General features: G+C 39.3%; 1 protein-coding gene across 17 annotated transcripts in view; it reads left to right on the top strand.

The window, feature by feature from the left end:
* The window catches only part of DGKH (diacylglycerol kinase eta), a 203,255-nt gene that overhangs the window by 135,550 nt on the left and 42,163 nt on the right, over positions 1-25,542 (top strand). For all 17 annotated transcript variants that reach the window (XR_008481825.2, XR_013536233.1, XR_013536234.1 and 14 more), the window contains 7 exons: positions 677-785; positions 916-1,055; positions 5,401-5,485; positions 11,000-11,085; positions 20,600-20,699; positions 22,599-22,872; positions 23,960-24,082. Coding sequence is in view for 13 of the 17 variants with exons in the window: in XM_035303416.3 (XP_035159307.1) it covers positions 677-785; positions 916-1,055; positions 5,401-5,485; positions 11,000-11,085; positions 20,600-20,699; positions 22,599-22,872; positions 23,960-24,082 (917 nt within the window). In the remaining 4 variants the exon portion in view is untranslated. The remainder of the gene's footprint in view (positions 1-676; positions 786-915; positions 1,056-5,400; positions 5,486-10,999; positions 11,086-20,599; positions 20,700-22,598; positions 22,873-23,959; positions 24,083-25,542) is intronic.

Genomic DNA, 25,542 nt, shown 5'->3' on the forward strand with positions numbered 1-25,542 from the left:
ATAATCCTTTATAGTTCCATTATCTTATAGTCTTGATTTATTTTTCCCATTCATCCTCGAAGGCTCCAAGGATCTCCCTTGGTGAGACTTCCTGAGATTGTCCCTCTAATATTTTTCAGATTTTCCACAATACTTGAAGTAAGTGTACAAGGGTACATTTAGGAGATAGGACGTGTCATAAGTTGAGATGTGGGAAAATAGAAGGATGGGCCTGAGAATAGGAGAAGAGGAGGAGAAAAAGCTAGTTGGAAATCCTGAGAGCAGTGCATTGATTTGTGTCTTTAGGAACTGCCTGAGCTTCCGCACCCTAGATTCCTTGCCCATGATTTGTAATTCTTAAGAATGTGTTCCTGTAATGGAAAGAGAAAAACCACCACTTCCACCATCTTGTATTACTTTACCTTTCCTGGTCTCTGCTTCTTTTTTCTTTTCTCATTTCTCACTCCCATTCCTCCTAAATTTATATTCATTTCTACTTATCATTCCCTTTCCTCCTTATGATTCAGAAGTTTCCTTGAGTTAAAATTACACTTCAATGAATGTTTATGGTATAATTAACATGTAAGTAGGAGTTCTTATATTTAATCTGAGCATGAATACCAATACAGAATAACAAAGAATTGCAGAAGGTGATTTTCACGTCTTTATACTAACATAAAATCCTTTTTGCTTTCAGTTTAAGATTGTTTCAGAAGTTTGACAATTTCCGGATTCTTGTTTGCGGAGGCGATGGAAGTGTAGGTTGGGTTTTGTCAGAAATTGATAAGCTCAACTTGAATAAACAGGCAAGTGCTGATTATTTTACTTGCTAGTTAACATGAATGCATACTAACATACTCACCAGAGAGGTGCAGAAATGCAGTAGTCCCTGTTTCCCAACTCGTCTGAAAGTCGCCCTGTCGCCCTGTCTTTCAGTGTCAGCTGGGAGTGTTGCCTTTGGGTACAGGAAATGACCTCGCACGAGTTCTTGGCTGGGGAGGTTCATATGACGATGACACCCAACTTCCTCAGATCCTAGAGAAATTGGAACGAGCCAGTACCAAAATGTTGGACAGGTAAAAGTGAATTCTTTTCTACAACCAGTTGGAAAATGGCACACTGAACTCAGTTTTCGATGATGTATTAATAAAGACTTATTAATAAATTTTACTGACTAGAAGCTCCGAGAAGGGAGAACCTTCCTGACCTTGTGCACTTGTTCCTGCCTGAGTGGGAGAACGGGGCCTGTCACAGAGAAGACACTCAGTAAAGATGTTTTATAGTGAATGAATGAATTATGAAAAACTAGTTCGAATAGCTCCTTATTTTAAATACAGAAGGCTGTGTTACTGCTATTTTAATTACAGTTCAGGTCAAAAATCTAAAATAGTTCATTGTGTAGGGTGCCTTTTGATGAGTATAATAGGTAGCCCCCTGTCATCGTGTGGCTTCCAGAAAGCTAAAGAAGACATATAAACGTTAGATTTGTTAGAGTATCTCCTCTTAAATATACATATTAAGAATGAATTGACCCAATAAGAACTAAATATGTTAAGATACAAATACTCCTTTCCCAGGGATAGGGAAGTATTAGGAAGACAGCTTCAAATGAAGGGACTGTTACTGTGTTTATGCTATTCTTGATCACATCTCTTAATTGCTTTCTCTGAATGTCTATGTATAAAAAAGAAACTGCAGTGTGTATACCTTGAGTGTTACAGAGGAGGTGTTTAGAATTTGGGCATAAGGAACAATAGGACTCAGTAACCAGTCACTCCCCAACCCCCGGTGTCAGGAGAAGACAGATGTCAAAATATGATCAACTTGAGGTAGCATGAATCAAAACAACTTCGATAGAATTAGCCATCTGTGGAACTCTTCCAAAAATAACAAAGTTTCATCAGGGAGCCACCCATCTGAAATGTAATTTCTCTAAGATGAGCTATAACCTCATTAATTGTAACCTTGCCTATCATAAGGTAATAGTGTAATGGTTCATTCTTTGGCTGACAGAATATTTAAAAAGAGAGCTGGGAAGCAGAACGTTTGTCTGTGTTTATCCAAAATTACATGAGAGAGATACTCCAGTAGTTTAGGTGCATAGAAGTTTAAAATCTAATGTGCTACTGGATTCAGTCTCCAGCCTTTAAAAGAATCTGGAGGTTAAAGGAAGAAAAGGAATGAAACAGAGAAAGGGTCCCTATGAATATGTCAGTCAGCTCGATTGTGGAGCATGTATATCCAGACATCAAGTTGTACACCTTAAATATACATGGTTTTTTATTCATCAGTTATACCTAATTCTGGGGAAAAAGATTGGAAATAAATAAGTAAAATCACCATTATTTGTAAATGAGCCTGGAGGGGATTTCCCAGACAACTGTCCAATTCTGTGGTTACCGAACAAAAGGGGTTATTCTAAATACCCTCTTTGTTGCAAATGTAAAGAGCACTTCTCCTGCTGTTAGGATTTGCATCTACCTAGGATATGTGCTTTCCCCTTGTGTGCTATAAAAATTCACTTCTCAGCTGGGCGAGGTGGCTCACCTCTGTAATCCCAACACGTTGGAATGCCAACATGGGAGGATCACTTGGGGCCAGGAGGCGGAGATGGCAGTGAGCCGTGATCACACCACTGCACTACAATCTGGGTGACAGAGTAAGAATGTGTCTCAAAAAAATAAAAATAAAACATCACTTCTCCAGGTGGTTAGCCAAGAAACAGGACCCCCATGGTGAAATTCCTTGATATCTGCCGGTATGCCGAAACAAAACAGAAGACACACACACACACACACACACACACACACACAAATCAAAGGGGATTCAGAAACTTAAGACCTTTATTGGAAACTTAGGAATGTCTTATTCCTCTGTTTCCTTTATTAATTTCCTGTTTATAAAGAACAAGTGAAAAAAATCATTGTTTAATATTCTAAATTAGATTAGTTTTTCACATGTGTTATTTGATCCTCAAAACAACACTATGGGGTGGGTCAGAAAAGCATTATTTTATAAAGATGAAAATTTAGTCTTCCGGATATGATGGAAATAAAAACAACGTAGTTTTTGTCTGCCTACACTTTCCAGCTGTTTTACTTCGTGCACCATCTCATTTAATTATCGTCCTTCTCCTAGAGAGCTAATGTTGCCATCTCCATTTTACTGCTGAAAAGGTTTAGGCGGTTTTTACATGATCTAAGTTAAATAGCTAGTAAGTAGTAGAAGCGGCATGGTAAACCACAGTCCCTGCTCTGTCTAGTTTCCAGGGTCCTTTCTCAACTCTGCACTCTCTCTCCTTTATATATGCACACCAGACGGTTCCTTCCAGCCTTTGCCTCTGCTTAGCTGGTACTCACGTGCATCTCTTCCTCGGTTTTTCATCTCCAGCTGCCACTTTCTCCTCTTTCTTTAGCTTCAACCATTTCCTATTAAGTGGGGAGGTATAGCATGGAAGGAGCAAGGAATGCAGACATTTGGGTGGAGTTCTTACTGTTTATTTAACTGTCTTTGACCAGAGAAGTATTTCTAGCTATAAGGAGCTTGATTTTTATGTTTCTACTGGTGATTTCCCCTTTTGGATATTTGCAGAGTTTGTTTTGTTTGCTTGCTTCATACCTGTTTTCTGCACTAGAATGTAAGCTTCGCCGGGGAAGCCTTATGCACCCTTGTGTTTCCAGACCCTGTGACTTTGAGATGCTCACAGCTGTATAATGTATTTGCCACATGGAAAAATGAATAGCTTTTGGTGTTCAAATACAAATTTCTTTTAAGTATTTTCATGTAGAGAGTTGAATAGGAGCTATAAGTAACTATTTGGTTTACATATCATAACACATAATGTATGGGGGCTTTCTGGGAATTTGAATTTTTATGCAAACATTTATTCTCATTAGTTTCAATGATACACTAGGCTCTGTTTAAATGTGGATCTTGGGATTTTCCTCTGGGTTCTAACACTAGCTTCAACTGTCTTAAACTTTTCTTAAAATTCATGTGTTATAGTACTGCTTTTATTATGCTTTGTTTCTGTGTAAAAATCTTTATTTCACATCTTTTTTTTTTTTCGAGATGGAGTTTCACTCTTGTTGCCCAGGCTGGAGTGCGGTGGCACCGTCTCAGCTCACTGCAACCTCTGCCTCCCGAGTTTAAGTGATTCTCCTGCCTCAGCCTCCTGAGTAGCTGGGATTACAGGCACCTGCCACCATGCCTGACTAATTTTTTGTATTTTTATAGAGACCAGGTTTCACCTTGTTGACCTCAGGGGATTCACCCACATTGTCCTCCCAAAGTGCTGGGATTACAGGTGTGAGCCACCACATCCAACCTTTCTTCTTCCTTTTTTTTTTTTTTTTTTTTTGAGACAGAGTCTGGCTGTGTTGCCTAGGCTGGAGTGCAGTGGCATGATCTCAGCTCACTGCAACCTCTACCTCCCAGTCTCATGTGATCCTCCTTCCGCAACCTCCCAAGTAGCTGGGACTGCAGGCATGCAGCACCGTGCCAGGCTATTTTTTATTTTTATTTTTGTAGAGATGAGTTTTTACCATGTTGCCCAGGCTGGAACTCCTGAGCTCAAGCAATTCATTCACTTCAGCCTCCCAAAGTGCTGGGATTACAGGCATAAGCCACCATGCCTGGCCTTTATTTCATATTTTTTTAGTCTACAATAATATCCTGGCCCAATTGTTCTTCCCAAATTTTGAAATTATTATTTTAGATAGAAAATTGGACTTATCCTGAGTTGACTGTTCTTCTCTAACACCAAATGATGTGATGTTTGCTTTGAGATTAATACTTATAGCTAATTGAAATAAATTTGCTTCAGTTAAATATTATTAATATTTTTCCCTACTCCCATGCTCACATTCATTCTTTCTTAATTTAAGAAGGGGTGTTTAGCTAACTCTCATTTTATGTTTGTATAAGCTGATTTGGTAAGCGTGGTTGAGGAACTGTTTATAGGTAGTATGTATTTATTTAATCTAGGACATTGTTTTAAAACTTTGGCTTACGACTCATTAGTAATTTATAACCTGATTAGTAAACTGCACTGAGCATTATTTTAAAAATAGAACAGAAAAGAATGGAAAAGTCAGAATGCATTGCACCTAGGGAAGAAGTGGGGGTGTTGTAACACATATGGTTTTCTTATTGTGGGCTGTGGTCTTAAAACATTTGGAAGCCACTAATTGGAGAAATGATAAGATGTGGAAATCGTAAGTTATGAATTCAACATGTATGAGATTACTTAAATGTGATCTCTGTCCCCATTTTTGGTTGTTTTAAGATAAAATAAAGCATAGTTCATGAATCTGTGTGTGTGTGTGTGTGTGTGTGTGTGTGTGTGTGTGTATGAGATGGTAACAGTTAGTGTATCCAATTTTAAAGAAATCTTAGACCAAAGAGTTTTTCTCCCTTCAGGTGGAGTATAATGACATATGAACTCAAATTGCCACCAAAAGCTTCCCTACTTCCAGGACCTCCAGAAGCATCTGAAGAATTTTATGTAAGACTTAACCCTTTACCTAATCATTTGAAATGGGGCTGAATATCTTGAAAAATAAAAGGAGAAAGCATACTCTTAAGATATGGGAGCATGTATACTTAGTTTCATTTTTGGGGTATGGTCTCATTGACTACTTCTAGTCCTCTCTCCCTGAGAGAAGAATCTGGAATCTAGGTTAGAGTCCTTTCATGGCCACCCACACTGGGAGTGCCCAGTCACTCCCCTTCCTGGGCCTCTTCACGTGTAAAGTGATACAAAGTGCTGGAGTTGAATGACACAACAAATGTGTGAAGCGCTATCTGTTTTCCTGCCCAGAGAGTCTCCTTGCCTGTTCTACCTGCTGTTTCCTTTTTTTTTTTTTTTTTTTAATTTTTTATTGGATTTTAGGTTTTGGGGTACATGAGCAGAGCATGCAAGACAGTTGCGTAGGTACACACATGGCAGTGTGCTTTGCTTTGCTTCTCCCCTTCACCCACATTTGGCATTTCTCCCCAGGCTATCCCTCCCCACCTCCCCCTCCCACTGGCCCTCCCCCTTTCCCCCCAATAGACCCCAGTGTTTAGTACTCCCCTTTCTGTGTCCATGTGTTCTCATTTTTCATCACCCGCCTATGAGTGAGAATATGCGGTGTTTCATTTTCTGTTCTTGTGTCAGTTTGCTGAGGATGACGTTCACCAGATTCATCCATGTCCCTACAAACGACACAAACTCATCATTTCTGATTGCTGCATAATATTCCATGGTGTATATGTGCCACATTTTTCCAATCCAGTCTATCATCAATGGGCATTTGGGTTGCTTCCAGGTCTTTGCTATTGTAAACAGTGCTGTTTCCTTTTTATCTGCAGAGCTGCACGAAGGTCAGCTGGTGTTTCCTGTTAGTGTGTATTCATCTTCTCCTTGGCCATTAGATCCTGTTTGATTGTAAGATGTTAGCTTTTAACAGTCTCCAAACACACCCGTATTCCTGGCCAGAATATTATACAGTTTCTCTCTTACTGCTTGCTTTGCATATTCTTTTCTTTCTGAGACAGGGTCTTGCTTTATGGTCCAGGCTGGCTGCAATGCAGTGATGCAAACACAGCTCACTGTACGTAGCCTTGACCTCCTGGTCTCAAGAGATCTCCTGCCTTAGCCTCCCAAAGTGCTGGCATTACAGGTGTGAGACTCTGTGCCCGGCCCCTACTCTTTTGAAGGGACAGCAAGACAGGTCTCTGGATTAAGCCTGTTGATACAGGAGAAAGGAGCACTTAATTCCATCCCTACCACAGACCTTAAATGACTAATGTTTTTAAAGACTCAGCGTTCTGATTAAACCTCAAAGCTGTGTAGATTTAAAACAGAACCTGACTTTCAAAGGCTTATTCTCTTTCTTGTTAAGACCATTTGATCTATGCAAGATTATTTTTCCCTCTAGGAAAATTTATCTGTTTATTTTACAGTTGAAATCTTTGTTTTGTCATTAAGAAAATTATGATCTTGTCAAAACTAAGGCAAGGAATGATAACTACAAATATGGGGCTGTTTCTTAGAGAAGCTAATTGTATTTTTTAAACTTTTTCTTATATAAAAACTGCTAATAGCCAAAACTGCCTTTAAAAAAATTTGGAGGCTGGGCGCGGTGGCTCAAGCTTGTAATCCCAGCACTTTAAGAGGCCGAGGCGGGTGGATCACGAGGTCAACAGATCGAGACCATCCTGGTCAACATGGTGAAACCCCGTCTCTACTAAAAATACAAAAAATTAGCTCGGCATGGTGGCGCGTGCCTGTAATCCCAGCTACTCGGGAGGCTGAGGCAGGAGAATTGCCTGAACCCAGGAGGCGGAGGTTGCGGTGAGCCGAGATCGTGCCATTGCACTGCAGCCTGGGTAACAAGAGCGAAACTCTGTCTCAAAAAAAAAAAAAAATTTGTAAATACAAAATTATATGAAAAAGAAAATAAAACCACTTGTAGTCCTACCACCAGAGGTAATCATTATTAAAGATGAGTGTATTTACTGCTTGGTTTTCAGCAGCGTTTTTAGTTATGTGACTCTATAAATCACATTTTTATAGAAACCGGTCTTTTTCCCAACAGTATTTTTGTAAACATTACTAATTTTCTTTCCAAAAAAGATAAAAGGGGGATTTTTTTTTTGTTCAGTTTACTTCAGAAATGTCTGTTTTCTGGCATATAAAATAACAGTAGATGATTTCCTTTTATCACTTATATATAAAATCAATAAATATGAGGTACAATCCTAAAGAAATGAAGGAAATCTCTCTTTGTACAAAAGGTTTTAAATGAAACTTTACTTTTTAAAATAAACTTATTTTTGTAACAAAGGGATAGCACACTTTAAGCTAACAGATTAAATGGGTGTTCTAAACGGCCCTGACGAGGCCCCAAACTAGGCTGACGCCGGGAATGCGTTTTACTGTGTGTGGCTTTTTTACCCAAAACTGCAATAAAAGTAGACTAAACCTTTCTTCTTAGCTTTTCTACACTTCACTCGCTGTGGGTCTCAGGCAAATTACTCAACTAACCTATATTCCTTGGCTATAAAACAAGACAAAGGCATAAATGTATACAGAGTGCTTAATGACAGTGCCTGGTACACAATACAAAATGTTAACTCTTATTATTACTTACGTTTCCGACCCAGCTAAGTGACTGCATAGTATGTTAATAAGTTACGTGTATTATTTTATCTTTGGACATACAGGCTATTTTATTGTCCTCTGAAAGAGGTTGTATGTTTTTGTCTTTGAATATTTTTAATGGACAAAAACTTGGAGTTTTAAAATGTAAGTTTCAAATGGCATTAATTAAATGTCACTAATTAATACATTAATCAACTGGCATTAATGGATGCATTAATTAATAGCATAAATGGTCATGTAAAATATTTTCTCCTCTGCAGGGAAGAAAATATTCTCTGGCAAGCATTTTCTTTTTTCAAATTTTAAAGTTTTTTTTTAGATGATATATTTTCATTTCTCTGATCCTAGCTGTAAAGATGTAATTTGTAGTGTTTAAGACATCAGTAAAGGGGATTGGTGGGTCAATACAATATCATGTGTAACTTTGGAGCTCCCGGCCTCCCTTCCTTTCTTTGATGTAAAATTGCTTTCCCACAAGTGGTCTGCCTTTGAAGGAGGGAAGGTAGAAATTTTAAAGAGTAACATACTTTTGAAAGAGTAACGCACCCACTGGTGGAATGAAGGTACATTAGGAATGGGATTCTTTTTGGGAGAGGCTAGACAGGAGGGCTTTGTGGGGAAGACTGTTAATTGAATCTTCAATTAAGTCTGAATAAACTGAGGCTGATTGGTAAAAGTAATGCAAAGATATCTGGGTGAGGCAGAAGAGCGTGAGGGCCAGGTTGCCTAGAGCAGATCATTTATACTAGAAAATTTTGAGCTGGGTGAAATGGAATTTTTCTTTTGGAGACAAAGTCTTGCTCTGTTGCCACACTGGAGTGCAGCGTCGTGATCTCAGCTGACTGCAACCTCTGCCTCCTGGGTTCAAGCGATTCTACTGCCTCAGCCTCCCCATGGACTACAGGTGTGCACCACCATGCTGGCTAATTTTTATATTTATTTAGTAGAGGTGGGGTTTCACCATGTTGCTCAGGATGATCTCAATCTCCTGACTTTGTGATCCGCCCGCCTTGGCCTCCCAAAGTGCTGGGATTACAGGTGTGAGCCACTTCGTGCCCCCATGTGATAGAATATTATTTGAGACACATTTGATGTAAGGCTCTGAATATGAGGCTGTTACAATATTGTGCACATCTTTACATATTAGGAAAATGTATGTGTTCTTTCAACAGGATGTTAAAGTTTGAGTCAAATAGAAAAGGGATTATGGATGCTTTTGGCATTTTCACTAATTATTTAAAAGAAACATTTATTTACATGATTATATGAAAGTGCATTCAGCACTTAAAAAATATTTTTTTATTGAATTATATGTACAGAAAAGTGCACAGGTCATAAATGTACAGCTTTATGTAAATTTTCACAAACTAAACAAATCTGTATAATCAATACCTAAACCACTCGACAGCATTCAAGTACCCCATAAGCCCCGTCATGCCCCATTTCAGTCAAGCTCTCACCTCCTACCCCAATATCACTATGCTGACTTCTGATAGGTAGATAGATTGGTATCTGTCTCGTGCTTTATAAAATAGAATCATTTTGTATACTCCCATTTGTTTCTGGATTCCTTCACTCAGCATCATATTTATCAGATTCGTCTATACTGTGGCTTGGCTGTAAATCATTCATTCTCATTCTCCTATAGTCTTCTATTGCATTTTGTCATCCATTCTACTATTAACTGAATGCTGCTGTGAACATTCTAGTGCATGTCTTTTGATGAACACATTTTCGCATTTCTTTTGGGTGTAGATGTAGAAGTTGCATTTCTGAGTCCTGTGATGCACTGCATATATTTAGCTTCAAGAGACACTACCTGCTGGGCGCGGTGGCTCATGCCTGTAATCCCAGCACTTTGGGAGGCCGAGGCGGGTGGATCACGAGGTCAAGAGATCAAGACCCTCCTGGTCAACAAGATGAAACCCCGTCTCTACTAAAAATACAAAAATTAGCTGGGCATGGTGACGTGTGCCTGTAATCCCAGCTACTCGGGAGGCTGAGGCAGGAGAATTGCCTGAACCCAGGAGGCGGAGGTTGCCGTGAGCCGAGATCGCGCCTTTACACTCCAGCCTGGGTAACAAGAGCGAAACTCCGTCTCAAAAAAAAAAAAAGTGAGACACTACCAAATTGTTGTTGAGAGTGTATCAGTCAGCATTCCCATCAGCAGGGTATGAGAATTCTGTAGCTCCATAGCTTTGCTAGTGCTTGCCATTTTCTACTCATTTTCATTTTAGCCATTGTGGTAGGGTGGCACTGCACTGTGGTAGGGTGCACTGCACTGTGGTAGGGTGGCACTGCACTGTGGTAGGGTGCACTGCATTGTGGTAGGGTGGCACTGCACTGTGGTAGGGTGCACTGCACTGTGGTAGGGTGGCACTGCACTGTGGTAGGGTGCACTGCACTGTGGTAGGGTGGCACTGCACTGTGGTAGAGTGCACTGCATTGTGGTTTTAGTTTGTGTTTGCCTGATGGCTGAGATTGGATATGTTTTCTTCTGTTTATGGGCCATTTGGATATTTTTATATTTAAATGTCTAGTCTTTTGCCCAATTTTTATTAGATTTTTTTTTGCTCTATTATACTGCTTTGTAGGAATTATTTTTATATTGAGATATTTTTATATAAAAACTTTTGTAAAGGGATTTTATGGATTTCTATAAGAACATAAACTAAAGAATTCCAGAAACTGAAAGCCTTTTGCCAAAAGGAAGTATTTATCTATTTTGCATAATGACTCATCTATTTCATTCTAGCCATTGCCCTGCCTGACACATGTCATGAAGGGTCCCATTGCTGGAACAGCAATAAGCAAGTTGTATAAACGCCAGCAACCGTAATACAGTGTGGAGTTTTCTTTGTTCTTTTTCAGATGACGATTTATGAAGACTCAGTGGCAACGCATCTTACAAAAATCCTCAACTCTGATGAACATGCAGTGGTCATATCATCTGCCAAGTAAGTGGCGGGTGTTAAGTCTTTAAATAATTATATGGTTCCTGCCATTCAGGTCATTTATTTGTGAGTTTTCTTCTCAAAAAATACCCTGGAAGTTGCTTATAGAATTAGACGTACTGTTTTTAAAAATCTTGTTAGCTTCTTCTTTGCAGTGGTGCATATTTAGAGGGTATTTTTTTATGTGTAATTTGAATCATTTTTATCAAAAAGGTGTAAGAAGCATTTAGAGTTTAATTAACCTAAATGTCTATTTAAGGAAATGTTTATAATTACTTACACATTTCATTATAATTCATTATTTCCATGAACACTACTATTTAGGAAATGTTTACATCACATCAGTAAAAGGAAAATGGTGAGATTTTTCAAAATGACGTTTCTCAGCATGCTTCAGTTGAATAATTACATTTCAATTCAAAGTTATCAGATTTTAGTGAAGTTGATTCTGTACGTGGAGCCAAAGCTGCTTGATGTTATTATCCCAGATGTTGCCTGGCTGGAATTTAGAATTTAGTTTTGAAGCATCCTATGCTGATGTCAAGAAACGGGAAAGTTGACTAGAGGAAGGGGTGATACCAGCTGAAATTTTCAACTGATTAGCAAAAGATGCTTTCAGATTCTGACTTAGCAAGCATGGGTTACTATTATCTGGAAGAGAGGAGAAAAGGAGAAGGAAAGAAAATGAGTGGGAAAGTGGGAAAGAAAAAAATATGCAAATTTTGGCATACTGTGTACTTAATTTGCAGTGGAGTTGAGGAAAGACAAGATGAGTCTTTATAAACAAATTTGTGAAGAAACACAAAGGTAGTAACAATTGCTTTTGACAACATATCCCCCAGAAATAGGAAACGGGACTGAACTATAGGAACATTGTTGAATGGCTTACTGCCAAGGAAGCACACTGGCTGGCCCAGGAGAGCTGGGCTCTAGGTTCCGTTTGGTGGGCAGGACTGCAGGTTCTGTTTTGTACAAACATTGGACTAAAGCGTCTTCTGCCATTTTTACTTAATTGAAAACAATTTCCTTACAATCTTTAAAATGTCTTCAAAATAAAATACAGAAATAATTAAAAACTGCAACGAATATAAAACTGTAACTGTCATCTGTAACTTTATTGTTTAACTTTTCTTGTAAAGGAGAAAATTTAATTGTATCTAATTTATTAATGTCAACAAAACAGAGTTTTAATATTGGAATTCTGTGTAAGATTGTATTTGAACCAGGTACAGTGGCTCATGCCTGTAATTCCAACACTTTAGGAGTCCAAGGTGGGCAGATTACTTGAGCCCAGGAGTTCAAGGCCAGCCTGGGCAACTTGATGAAACCTTATATATATATATATATATATATATAGAGAGAGAGAGAGAGAGAGAGAGAGAGAGAGATGAGGTACACACACTCACACACTAGCCAGACGTGATGGTGCCTGCCTGTAGTCCCAGCTGCTCATGAGGCTGAGGTCGGGGGATCACTTGAGCCTGGGAGGTGGAGGTTTCACTAGAGCTAAGATGGTACCACTGCACTCCAGTTTGGGCGACAGAGTGAAACCCTGTCTCGAAAAAAAAAAAAAGAAAGATTTTATTAGAGAAAAGGTTTCTACTGCCAAAAATGTTTTGCTACAAAGGTGTTAAGATTAAGAATGATAGGGAGAGAAAGGGGTAGTGATGATAATTCTGTTTGCATCTGTGGAAATTTCTTAAGAAATAGGTAAAAAGTACATGAAATGCAGTGATCAAATACATGAAAGTCAATATAAAGAGTTTTCTGACATCCAAACTATGAAAAGTGGCCAGTTAAAATATTTACTTAACTATATTAAACAAAAAGTCATTCTCTTATGACTTGCTATACCTTAGAAAAGCTTCCGTTACAGCTTTGCACCTTTGCTAGCAATGTCCTCTGAAATGTCCTATCAAAATACGTTTGATTCACAGGGCAAGGGCCAGGCAGTCACTTCGGTGTATGAGTTGGGCCTGGGATGAGAACAACAATAGGACGTGCTGAGGCCTGGGACAAAATGGAGATTTGTCCGTTTTGCCATCAAGCAATCCGATTCATTGAAAATCCCAACAGCACCGCCCAGCAAAGGAAGAGAGCATGTGGCCCGCCTCTCCTGGGCCAGCCACTATGCCTCCATTCACATCTTTTTCTACCGTTCAGTCAGTCCTGTATCCTAGTTCTTGGGGCTGTGGAAAGAAGCCAGTTATTTCTCCCTCATGGAACTGTTAGGAGAACTAAGCTGAGTAATATAATGAGTATAGAGTTTATAAATGGCAGAGGGCTATATTAAATTTTGGTATCATCACCTCATGGTCTGCCGGATTACATTTCAGATGTTTTCTTTGACCTTGGTCTGACTCTATCTAAGGCGCTGCTCTTAGCCTTAGCTTTGGCGTTCTCCCTAACCAGCATGCTTGCCCTTAAGCAGATTCCATTCCGATCTGGGTCCCCTCTTGTCACTCACTCATCTGCGCTTCCAGGCTTTTACAACCACAGATACAATTCTAGGGGATTTGCCATAAAGAGGCTGAAGAGAAAAAAAGAGGGCAGAATATGTAATTATTTGATACCAGAAATACAATATGTATTAAATTTTATTTATTATTATTTTTGGAAGAAAATCTCTTTATTCCATTTATCTCACAGACAATAAACTCACAACAGCTGGTTTAAGGAGGCCATACAAATACTTACCCAGCCCCAAATTCTTTATCAACTTAATGAAATTCTGCAAAGTAAGAACCCCCTTTCCCATTGCAGTTCTGAAGCAAGAGAGCTATGAATGACAGAGAAGAGGCTTCACTGAGGTTTCACACTTTATACTTTCACTCTACGTTACGTTTTTATGCTAAATTAAATTGGTCGTGAGAGCTGATTCTCCACGTCTTCAGTTGAACTTCTTGATTAGGCCAGTCCACGTGCACGTCTGCCCTGTTTCAGCACCTCATTGGCACCCTCACCAAGCTTGACGTCACCCTAGTTCTGGGCACACTCCAGAAACTGTTCTATCTTACACAAGCAAGGCTGCTGCTGTGCAGCTAGTCTCCCAGAGGCTCCTGATAAGTAATGCTGCACCTTGCGAGCCCAGCATTACTTCCTCTGTTGAAGCCCCCCTATTCCTGTGGTAGCTGACTCAGTGTGTGCCCCACAGTGGGGCCCGCAGCCCCGCCAGCTGCAGTGGTTGCCCTCTGGGCCATCAGACCTGGCTGCCAGGGCGCAGCAGCAGGAGACCCAACCAGAGAGGGTGAGATCACTGCTGGCAGCTGAGCTGCTGGTGCTGGCCTGGGTGCTGGTCTCACTGGAGGTGACTGGCTGGCCAGAGGGGCCATGCTGAAGGTACAGCTTTGACTTCCACATGGCATTGCAAATGGGCAGTGGCTCAGCGTCTCTAAATTTTATTTTTATGGACATTTTCAAACAAAACTGGTTTAATTACTTCCCACCATACCCGTCATTCAGTTTCAGTTTTTATCAACATTTTGCCATCTGCCTTCCTACTTTATTTTGCTACAGTATTTCTTTTTTTTTTTTCTTTTTTTGAGATGGAGTTTCGCTCTTGTTACCCAGGCTGGAGTGCAATGGCGCGATCTCGGCTCACTGCAACCTCCGCCTCCTGGGTTCAGGCAATTCTCCTGCCTCAGCCTCCCGAGTAGCTGGGATTACAGGCACGCACCACCATGCCCAGCTAATTTTTTGTATTTTTAGTAGAGACGGGGTTTCACCATGTTGACCAGGATGGTCTCAATCTCTTGACCTCGTGATCCACCCGCCTCGGCCTCCCAAAGTGCTGGGATTACAGGCTTGAGCCACCGCGCCCGGCCCCTGCTACAGTATCTCTAAGAACATCCTGAAAATTATCCTCTTCTACTTTTGGTATATAGTCATCTCTCTCTATCCATGTGGGATTGGCTCCAGGACCCCCTTGGATACCAAAATCCATAGGTTCTCAAGTCCCTTATAGAAAATGCCTTAGTTTTTGTATATAACCTACATGCATCCTCCACACGCTTTACATCATCTCTGGATTACTTACCATAGTGAATAGAATGTATTTGCTCTGTAAGCAGTTGTCACACTGTATTGTTTAGGGAATGACGACAAGAAGAAAACATCTGCACTATTCAGTGTAGACACAACAATCTGTTTTCTTTTTCAAATATTTTCAATCCATGGTTGGTTGAATCCATGGATGTGGAACCCGTGAATGTGCAGGGCTGACTGTGTGTGTATGTGTATATGTGTGTGTGCCCGTATAATCTTTAAAAAAATCTAAAAAATTAATAATTCTCTAGTACCATCAGTATTACTCAAGCCATATCCCATTTCCCCCAGTTTTCTCAGAGGTTTTTTTGTGAACCTTGTCTGAATTTTGACAAGGTCTTTAAAAAAAAAAAACCCACATACAGGCCGGGCATGGTGTCTCAAGCCTGTAATCCCAGCACTTTGGGAGGCCGAGGTGGATGGATCACGAGCTCAAGAGATCGAGACCATCCTGGCCAACATGGTGAAACCCCGTCTCTACCAAAAATACAAAAATTAGCTGGAAGTAGTGGCGTGCGCCTGTAGTCCCAGCTACTCGGGAGACTGAGGCGGGAGAATTGCTTGAACCCGGGAGGTGGAGGTTGCATGAGCTGACATTGTGCCACTGCACTCAGCCTAGCACCTGGTGACAGAGTAAGACTCTGTCTCAAAAAAAAAAAAAGACATAAAAAAAAACCCACACACACTTTATTTGTTCAAAATTCAGACAAGGTTCACATGCTACATTTGAGTGATACCTCTTTAAGACTTTAAAAATCTTGACCAGGCATAGTGGTCCATGCCTGTAATCTCAACACTTTGGGAGGCCAAGGTGGAAGGATCACTTGAGCCCCAGAGTTCAAGACCAGCCTGGACAACATAGTGGAACCCCATCTCTACAAAAAATTTTAAAATTAGCTGGGAGTGATGGTATGTGCCTTTAGTCCCAGCTACTCAGGAGGCTGAGGTGAGAGGATCGAGGTTGGGCTGCAGTGAGCTGTGATCGTGCCAGTGTACTCCAGCCTATATGACAGAATGAGACCCCATCTTGAAAAAAAATACTTAAAAAAAATCTATAATGGTTACCCCTTTAAAAAAATTCTTACTAAGACATGACATACACAGTAAAGCACCTAAATCACAAGGGTACAGCTCAATGATTAAAAAAATACTGTGTACACACACACACACACACACACACACCACACACACACACCACACACACACCACACACACACACACCACACACACACACCACACACACCACACACACATACCACACACACACCACACACACACCACACACACCCCACACACACCCCACACACACATACCACACTCACCACACACACACACCACACACACACATACCACACACACCACACACACACACCACACACACACACCACACACATACCACACACACACACCACACACACACCACACACACACACCACACACACACACCACACACACACACCACACCACACACACACACCACACACACACCACACACACACCACACACACACATACCACACACACCACACACACACACCACACACCACACACACACCACACACACCACACCACACACACACACCACACACACTTACCACACACACACACTACACACACACACCACACACACATAATTACTACCTAAAGAACTCCCTTATTTTGTGAATGTCATTTATTTGTTCAGTGATATACAATAGTAAGGCAAAACATTTTAACCTCTTGTGCGTGTTTATATTTATTTCATACAATAATAATTCCCAGTAGCTTTAACTGTTTTCAGCTGTTTTTAAAATGTTGAAATACTAATGGAAAAGTTGTATTCTACTAGCATAGCTAATATGTAGGTTAACCTAAAACAACATTTCTTTGACCTTACAATTTTTTCAATTTGGTGTGGTAATAGGAGTTATCTTCTGAGACTCAAGGCTCTGATTAGCAATCATAGATACTATTTATTAATAAAGATGAAAAAGTTATTAAATAAGTGGTCTTTAGCTGCAATATGGGTCTCTCCTTTTATTTAGTCCGTAGTTGTAAAACTTGTTTTGCTTTAACAGTAGGAGTTAATTAGGTTTTTTACTCACTCATTCTACTCACCCCCCAAGTTTTAAAATAAATCCAATTTATTCTGTGTACAGAAGCTTCAGAAAATGGGATAACTAACTAGCAGGAATATTGAAGCCATTGTCATAGAACCATAGAATTTAGATTTGAACTCTAGGGATAAGTTATGCCAACCCGCCCCATTTAAGTGGTGAAGTGAGGTAGTTATTAAAAATATTTCCTCAGTGCACAAAGATAGCTGGAGACAAAGATAGCTAAAGGTTTTTATTTAATATGCATTGATACGTCTCAATTATCTTCGGTTTCAAATTGGAACTTTTTATTAGATGAAAAATGAATTTTTTCAGATTTCCACGTGATGGATGACCTTGCCTGCCAGTCTGTGATTCTGTCTGGGTACGATTCTTTATCTTGCGTAGTATTTGCATATTTTGTTGCCGTTTGCCCACACTTTAAGAACTTAAGTGGAAAGCTGATAAGTGAGGGTACTAATACTAGTGATGAGAAGGACTGGTCTACCGTATGTCATGTAGTGGAGATGGCGGTGGAAATCGTTAGGTAAGTGAAACGTGGACTGTTGTTAGCCTCCACTGAGGATTTGGTTTACACCGTTGACTATGTTCAACTTTGAAGGAGGAGGACAAAGTGAAATACAGTGTTGGAAATACCAAAAGTTCTGTCTAGGTCTTGCGCAGTGGCTCACATCTGTCATCCCATTGCTTTCAGACGCCGAGGCAGGAGGATCCCTTGAGGTTGGGAGTTAGAGACCAGCCAGGGTGGCACAGAAAGACTACATCTCTACAAAAAAAAAAAAAAAAAATTTAAATTAGCTCGGCGTAGTGACATGTACCTGTGGTCCTGGCTACTGAGGAGGCTAAGCTGGGAGGATCACCTGAGCCCAGGAGTTCAGGCCTGCAGTTATCTATCGTCACACCACTGTACTCCAGCCTAGGCAACTGAGCAAGACCCCCATCTCTAAAAGAGTGTCTTTGTAAAGTTCTACCACGGATTGAAGATATAACTAGGAATTTAACATTTTTTAATCTCTTTGTTTGACTTTCGCACATATTTTCTGGAAGTCTTACGTATAAAGTAGAAAGCTCTGTGTATTGTTGGAGAATATCTTTTGTCTTCCTGTAGTAAATATATCTTAAAATTGTATTTTCTCCAGTTTGCAAGTTCCCAGCTGATAGGACTTTAAAATCATACTATTTTTAAGTATATATTTTATTTCTGTTGTAATAATTCTACATTCACTATTTGGGTATAATAAAAGGGTACTTCATTCCCCCAGAATATAAATATCCTATATTCCTTCCGGCTGTGGAACTTAATGAGCCATAAGGTAGAGCATGTCTTCTGATTTTTTGCACACTTGTGTGGCAAGCACCCTCCTAACCTTTACATGCCCCTTCCTCAGCTCCCTTGGCCAACGGTGCCATAGGATCATAATGTCTTTGTCAGCCACTGTCCACCTCAGTGACATGACACAGTGAGGAGGAGCATCCCTGCTGCCCTTTTCCTTCCTAGGCTGATGGAGAAGGGGTCTGTCTCTAGGCATGAGTAAAATACCAACAACAGTATCTGTGAGAGTGATATGACATATGCAGTTCACAAACCAAGAGAAAATTATATCAAGAGGTCGTTATAATCATGGCAAGAAAATCCTCTGTTTCTAAGTTACAGGGAGAGGTGTCAGTGCTACTGTAACTCCAAGCAGCGCGTCTTACAGAAGCTTTCGGTAAAATGTGTAGAAGAGATTTCATGATAGCATTATATTTTAAGAAATCCCATGAAGTATTGTTCACCATCAAAGATAAAAACGACCTGAAGTACACGAATGCATCTCTAGTAAATGATAAGCTAGATTCTCTGTAGAAATTTGAGTTTAAAAACCCAAGGAAGAAGGTTCAGGATTAGAAAATATTACCTTTATTCAAATAAAATCTAGAAATGTTTGCTAAAAAATAACAAGACAAAAATTCTTAGGAGTAATATAATTTCCAAGATGATAAATTTGAAGGTTGGTAGTGTGTGTGTCTGTTAGGGGAGGGGTGGTGGTGGTGGTGGTGGTGTGGTGTGTGCCTGTGTGTGTGTGTCTGTGTGAGAGATTGTGTATGTGTCCTGTATCTATTGAACTGCTCAAGTTCATAATACTTAAGTATATGGAAATTTACCATTATGCCACTCAACTCCCAGAGAAAATTGTGAAATAGAAAAAATAACTGCTGGAACCTTTTTTTTCTTTAATTTCTATCAATGATAGAGAGCAATACTATGATTTAAAAAATAGTCTGATTCCGTCAGCATAAGCCTTTGCTTTAAAAAAGCTGGTCCTATGCCATTCTATTGATTGTTGTTTTTAATCCAACACCAGATTCAGATCCAAAGCTTTTCGAAAGGCAGATTTTGTTAGTGTCTCAAGTTATTTCGTCTTTTAGCTTATTTCTATTGCAGAGAAGCCAAATGTAATTAAAAGAAACAAACAAGTAAACCATATATTGCTGACACTAATAAGACCTAAATTAAATTAGTTTTGTAGTTATTGCATTGGTTATGTCAAGGAAGAAATGAATGGATTTACAGAGAACATAACTCATTTCAAGTGGCAGATTTGTTTTCAGCATAATACACAATCTCTTTCTCTTCAGTAATAATATCTTATAATTCACCATCAAGATCTCCATATAAGTAGCAGCTTGACAGTGACAAGATAAGCGATAATCTTATCTTTGTTTGACACTGCAATTTCTGGTATGAAAATATGTAAGCTTTAGAATTCCAGTGGAGAAAGCAAGATGTTGCTTTATCATTTTTAAATGGGATCTAAAAATACTTAATTTAAATATTTGAGGAAAGCTTGTTATAACATGAATTACTATAATTTAAGTAATATACAGCAAGGCTTATTCATGTATGCATTTATCATTTAGAATGTCTTGAACTTATGTGAGACAAACTGCATGGCAGATAGAAGCATAGATGTATATGCACATGACCCAGATATTTGGCAGTTTGCTTAATTGTGTTTCGTTTTATTTTTATTTATTTATTTATTTATTTATTTTTGAGACAGAGTTTCGCTCTTGTTACCCAGGCTGGAGTGCAATGGCGCGATCTCGGCTCACGGCAACCTCCGCCTCCTGGGTTCAGGCAATTCTCCTGCCTCAGCCTCCTGAGTAGCCGGGATTACAGGCACGTGCCACCATGCCCAGCTAATTTTTTGTATTTTTAGTAGAGACGGGGTTTCACCATGTTGACCAGGATGGTCTCGATCTCTTGACCTCGTGATCCACCCGCCTCGGCTTCCCAAAGTGCTGGGATTTTGTGTTTCTTTTTAAATGTATTCACAAATCAAAGCAAATCAAATCACGAAGTTTACTGAATCATACAACTTCTTTTTCTCAAAGGACGCTGTGTGAAACCGTAAGGGACTTCGTGGCCAAAGTGGAGAAGACGTACGACAAAACCTCAGAAAACGCGGTTGTAGCCGACGCCGTGGGCAGTAAAGTAAGGGGGGCCGTCAGCCCGAGAGCTGTTCACAGATACCGCGAAGGCTCCGCTGTGTTTCAGAGCTGAATTGATTCAGCGGTTTGCCTCCCAAAACATCTTCAATCCAGAGAAAAATTACTTTTGGATTAGATCCAAGGATTTTAAAAAATATTCTATTTTATTCTTACCCTTGAATATGTAGGAAAACTGCATTGCTGAAAAAACCTACCTCAAAGCTCTGTCCCAGTGACTGACTTTTTTTTGAGACTGAGTCTTGCTCTGTCACCCAGGCTGGAGTCCAGTGGCATGATCTCGGCTCACTGCAACCTCCACCATCCAGGTTCCAGCGATTCTCCTGCCTCAGACTCCCAGGTAGCTGGATTACAGGTGCCTGCCTCCACACCCAAATAATTTTTGCATTTCTAGTAAAGATGAGGTTTCACCATGTTAGCCAGGCTGGTCTCGAACTCCTGACCACAGGTGATCCATCTGCGTTGGCCTCCCCAAAATGCTAGGATTACAAGTGTGAGCCATCACACCCGGCCATGATTGACTGAAAGGGAGATGCATAGCAGTCAGACCACAGGGGATCCCATGTAGCTGGGTTTCACTGGGGAAAGCAAGGCTTCCCATTTCCAAGCAGGTTTAGGCCAGTTCAGCTCCCTTCCAGCATGGTTCTTTGGATTTCCTAGACTTAAAATTCTTGGTCCCTTTCAGAGTGCTGCTTCTTGCATGGCCGTTTTCTTTACAGACTTATTTCCCCCTTCATAAACTAAAATAAGAACAGTTCATTGATGCCTTAAAAACTACTGTATTTGCTTTCATAAATTCACAACAGGACCTTTTTACAAAAGGCTTGAATATCTTGGACTTGCAAAGGGATTAGCTTCCCAAATCCATGCAGTAGATGGCAGTTTAACTGAGTAGAAGAAAAAGGTAATAGAGATAAATAAACATTTGAAGTTTTCTGCCTTTTTCTCTTGTCTTTCTGCTCTGTGGAGAGTTTCAGCAAACAGAAACCCTCCCTGGCCACACTTCTGTCTCTAAACGGTTTCTGCTGTAACTTTGTCTCAGCATATCATCAAAGACAACTCTATGAGGAGGAAAGGGACTGCAGGTTTTATGGAGATGAAAGATATTTTGGAGGTAGCGTCGACAGCTTCGATCTTAAACGTTTCTTCATTGCTCATATACGAGAAAAGCAGAAAGATACAAGGGCTTGCCTAGTGCATGTTTTTCCTTCTGTATCCCTCTTCTTTTCCCTCCTCATCCTTGCGCATTTTCCTTCCTGCGCTGTATTTGAGCCAGTCGTCCCTTAGGCATCGTTCACTCCTATGCAAACCAGAGCTTTGAAGGGGAGTTTCCCACAACTCAGTCAGATGTGCTGCCCCTGATGCTCAAAATGGTGCCGTAGTCAATTACTTTAAAAAAAATTCATCCAGTGTTTTCTATAACGTATAGCAAATTTTGTGTGATTTTTTATATAAAGCCTCACTTGGTAGCAAAGTGTCTATTGTGTTCTTTGAAGAAAAATAGCTGTATGAACATTGTAAAGACTTTTTTCCCCACGAAATAGAGTCTGAATGGTTCTGAAATTATACACTAATGAAATTATGTAATAATTGTGCCAATTTTAAAAATTATAAATTGTTTTATATAGTAAACACGAATAAAGGCATCGTCCCTCTAAATCAAACAGCATAATTTATGTTATCATTGTGTATCTCTACTAAATGGAGATTTTTTAAATTAGCTGCTTCCAGAACCAAAATATCTTCAAAATTAAAGGTGGGGATTTTAGTGTTTTTCTATCTTGGGATTAAACTTTCAAAACATCTCTATAAAAATTTATTGCACTTTGTCTGCTGATCTTGATTGTTTTTGAATGTTTTTCTCACTGCCATATTTTCCTCTCAGTGTTCAGTCCTCAACGAGAAGCTTGAACAACTGCTGCAGGCTTTGCACACAGACTCTGAGGCTGCACCTGTTCTCCCCGGCCTCGGCCCTCTCATTGTGGAAGAAGATGCTGTGGAATCCTCCAGTGAAGAGTCCCTTGGTGAAAGCAAAGAACAGCTCGTGGATGATGTTACAAAACCTTCCTCCCAGAAAGCCGTCAAACCAAGGGAAATCATGTTGCGGGCAAACAGTTTAAAGAAAGCAGTGAGGCAAGTCATTGAGGAAGCTGGAAAAGGTACATGTTCATAAATTTGGCTTCGGAAGAAGTTGGCAGCATTTCTGCTGCAAGCATAACCAAGTTTTTGGAGTGGTCAGATTGGACACACTTTTTAAAAACAAATTTTTTAAGGCAAGATAGAAGATAAAGCCATTAGAATAAAACTTGTACATAGTCCTATATATTGTTATGGTAGCAAGAATCAGCACATTCATGATGAATAAAATAAAATACCAGAGATAAGTTACATGGAAACATTTCTGTCTACAATGTAAAACTATTTTAAATGACATCAAAAAAATTTTAGAGTTTACTTAATTGGAATCTCTTGAATTCTTAAAGAAAATCAAACCTGTAAACTACTTTGACATATTAAAAAAAATTTTTTTTGAGGCAGGGCCTCACTCTGTCACCCAGGCTGGAGTGCCATGGCGCGATCTCAGCTCACTGCCACCTCCAACCTCCCATGCTCAAGCTATCCTCCTCCCGCGGCCTCCTGAGTAGCTGGGACCACAGGCATGCACCACCATACCCAGCTAATTTTTTTTGTATTTTTGGTGGAGATGGGGTTTCACCATGTTGCCCTGGCTGATCTTAAACTCCTGGGCTCAAGTGATTCACCCACCTCAGCCTCCCAGAGTGCTGGGATTACAGGCGCGAACCACTGCACCCTGCCAGAAAATATTTTCTTAACATTAATTTCCTAAATGTTTATGTTGCTTTAAGAGCTTATAAAAGTTCTGCCTTATTTTAATTTTTAGATTAATGTATATATTAATACTTCTCAGAATTTTAGTTATCGTCTAAATGTTAATTTTAATATGAATAATTAATGTTCAAAAACCCCTTTATAGGTTGTAACTTGTAATTGTATTTCATTCTCTAAAATTCTTATATTTTACTTTTTCATTCTGATAGAAATATGATTTTGACAACTTTAGTTTTTAATCTTTAGTTCTTCAGACATTTCATTGCTAAATAGTGTTTATTTGTGAATCTGTAATTTATTTTGGCATATGTCTCAGTTTTCCTTTCCTGAGCACATCTTAATATTAATGGGCTTCATTTTTCCTTATCCAAACTATTTATCTTCTTTCTACTGAAGTTATGGATGACCCGACAGTTCACCCCTGTGAACCAGCTCATCAGTCCTCTGATTACGACAGCACAGAAACAGATGAGTCTAAAGGGGAAACTAAAGACAGTGGTGAGAAAGAATCATTGACTGGTGAGGAAACTGGGAAAAAAGTGATTTTGGAATTAAAGAAAATGTCATTTTGCTTTTACTTTTCAAAAGACTGATTAGTTTTTAAAAAAAACCTATTTGTATTCTTATTTTTGAAAAGGCTTTTTAGAAGTTAAAGCTTAGGTAGATATTCATGAATAATAAAACAAAAAAGATCACATCTAGACTGTTGTCCAGTACTCTCACATTCCACTCTTACCATGTAATCTAGAGATTACAGCGATAAACTTAGGATTATAGGACCAAGGATAATTAAATACGTTGGTTTTCCTGAAAAAAGAAGAAACACCTAAATCATCTGATTTTAACCTATTATAGCTCACAGATTTCTTTGAGAATTGTAAGAAAGCTGCTGTCCTAACGCTCCAAATGCATACAATGTGTCATTTAAATGATTCAGCAGTCCCTTAAGTGCCATCAATCAACCTTCTGGGTTGATAGTCCTTATTAAGCTTCAAAATCACAGGACTTTTGGTAACAGCCCTCTCTTAGATGAAATTATTTTTGCAAGGAAATGAATATGTAAATGCCTGAAGAATGTTAAATATCTTTCTAACTTCTAGGTTTTAATTGAAAGTGAATTTATACTTTTAATATTTTACATTGCCTAAGGGAAAAGTTTCTAACTTACTGGCAGAAATTAAAATATTAATGAAGATGAGACAATAATATGAAAATAAATATGTGGTACTTACGAAAAGTCAGCACAATTATGTCAGACCTGTTTGCAGTCACAATAGACACTGGGGACTATTAGAAGTGGGAAGATGGGAATGCTGGAAAAAGTAAGTACTGGGTACTATGCTGGGTGATATCAATCATACCTCAAACCTCAGGATCACTCAATAGAGTCAGATAATAAACCTGCATGTGTCCCCCTGAATCTAAAATAAAACTTGAAATGATTAAAAAAAAGAAATTGTCTTCATACAATAAAAAGAATCAAATTTGTGAAGAACTGATCGTATACCAGATCAGATGAACACTTTCTGCTTCAGCTAAGGCATGATGAAGACCTTTATTCCCCATGTTTATGGCCAGTTTTCCATAGGACTAGTAGTGGTGAGTACATTTTAAATTTTACATGTTCGAAACATTTCTTGTTAACTTAGCTTTGAAAAAAATTAGATATTAGGTTTATTAATATGTCGTTGCTAAATTTATTCTAGCTTTAATATGAAACTAAATGAGTAAAATGTAAACTCAGTAAGTAAAAGGAAATATAATTGATAGTTATTTTAAATTTAAAAATGTTTTCATCTTATTCTCAAAAACTTTTAAAAAGAACTGTTTGCAATCACTAAATTTTTGGCTTTACTTTCATTCTATATAAACTTGGGCAAATTTCTTAACCTCTCTGTGGCTTCCTCATCTCTAAAATGAGGTTAATAATCTACCTACTTCATTGGGTTTTTGTGAAGGTTGAAAAGTTACTGTATGTC

The sequence above is a fragment of the Callithrix jacchus genome, chromosome 5 (genome assembly GCF_049354715.1).
Source record: "Callithrix jacchus isolate 240 chromosome 5, calJac240_pri, whole genome shotgun sequence".
NCBI classification, from domain to species: Eukaryota; Metazoa; Chordata; class Mammalia; order Primates; family Cebidae; genus Callithrix; species Callithrix jacchus.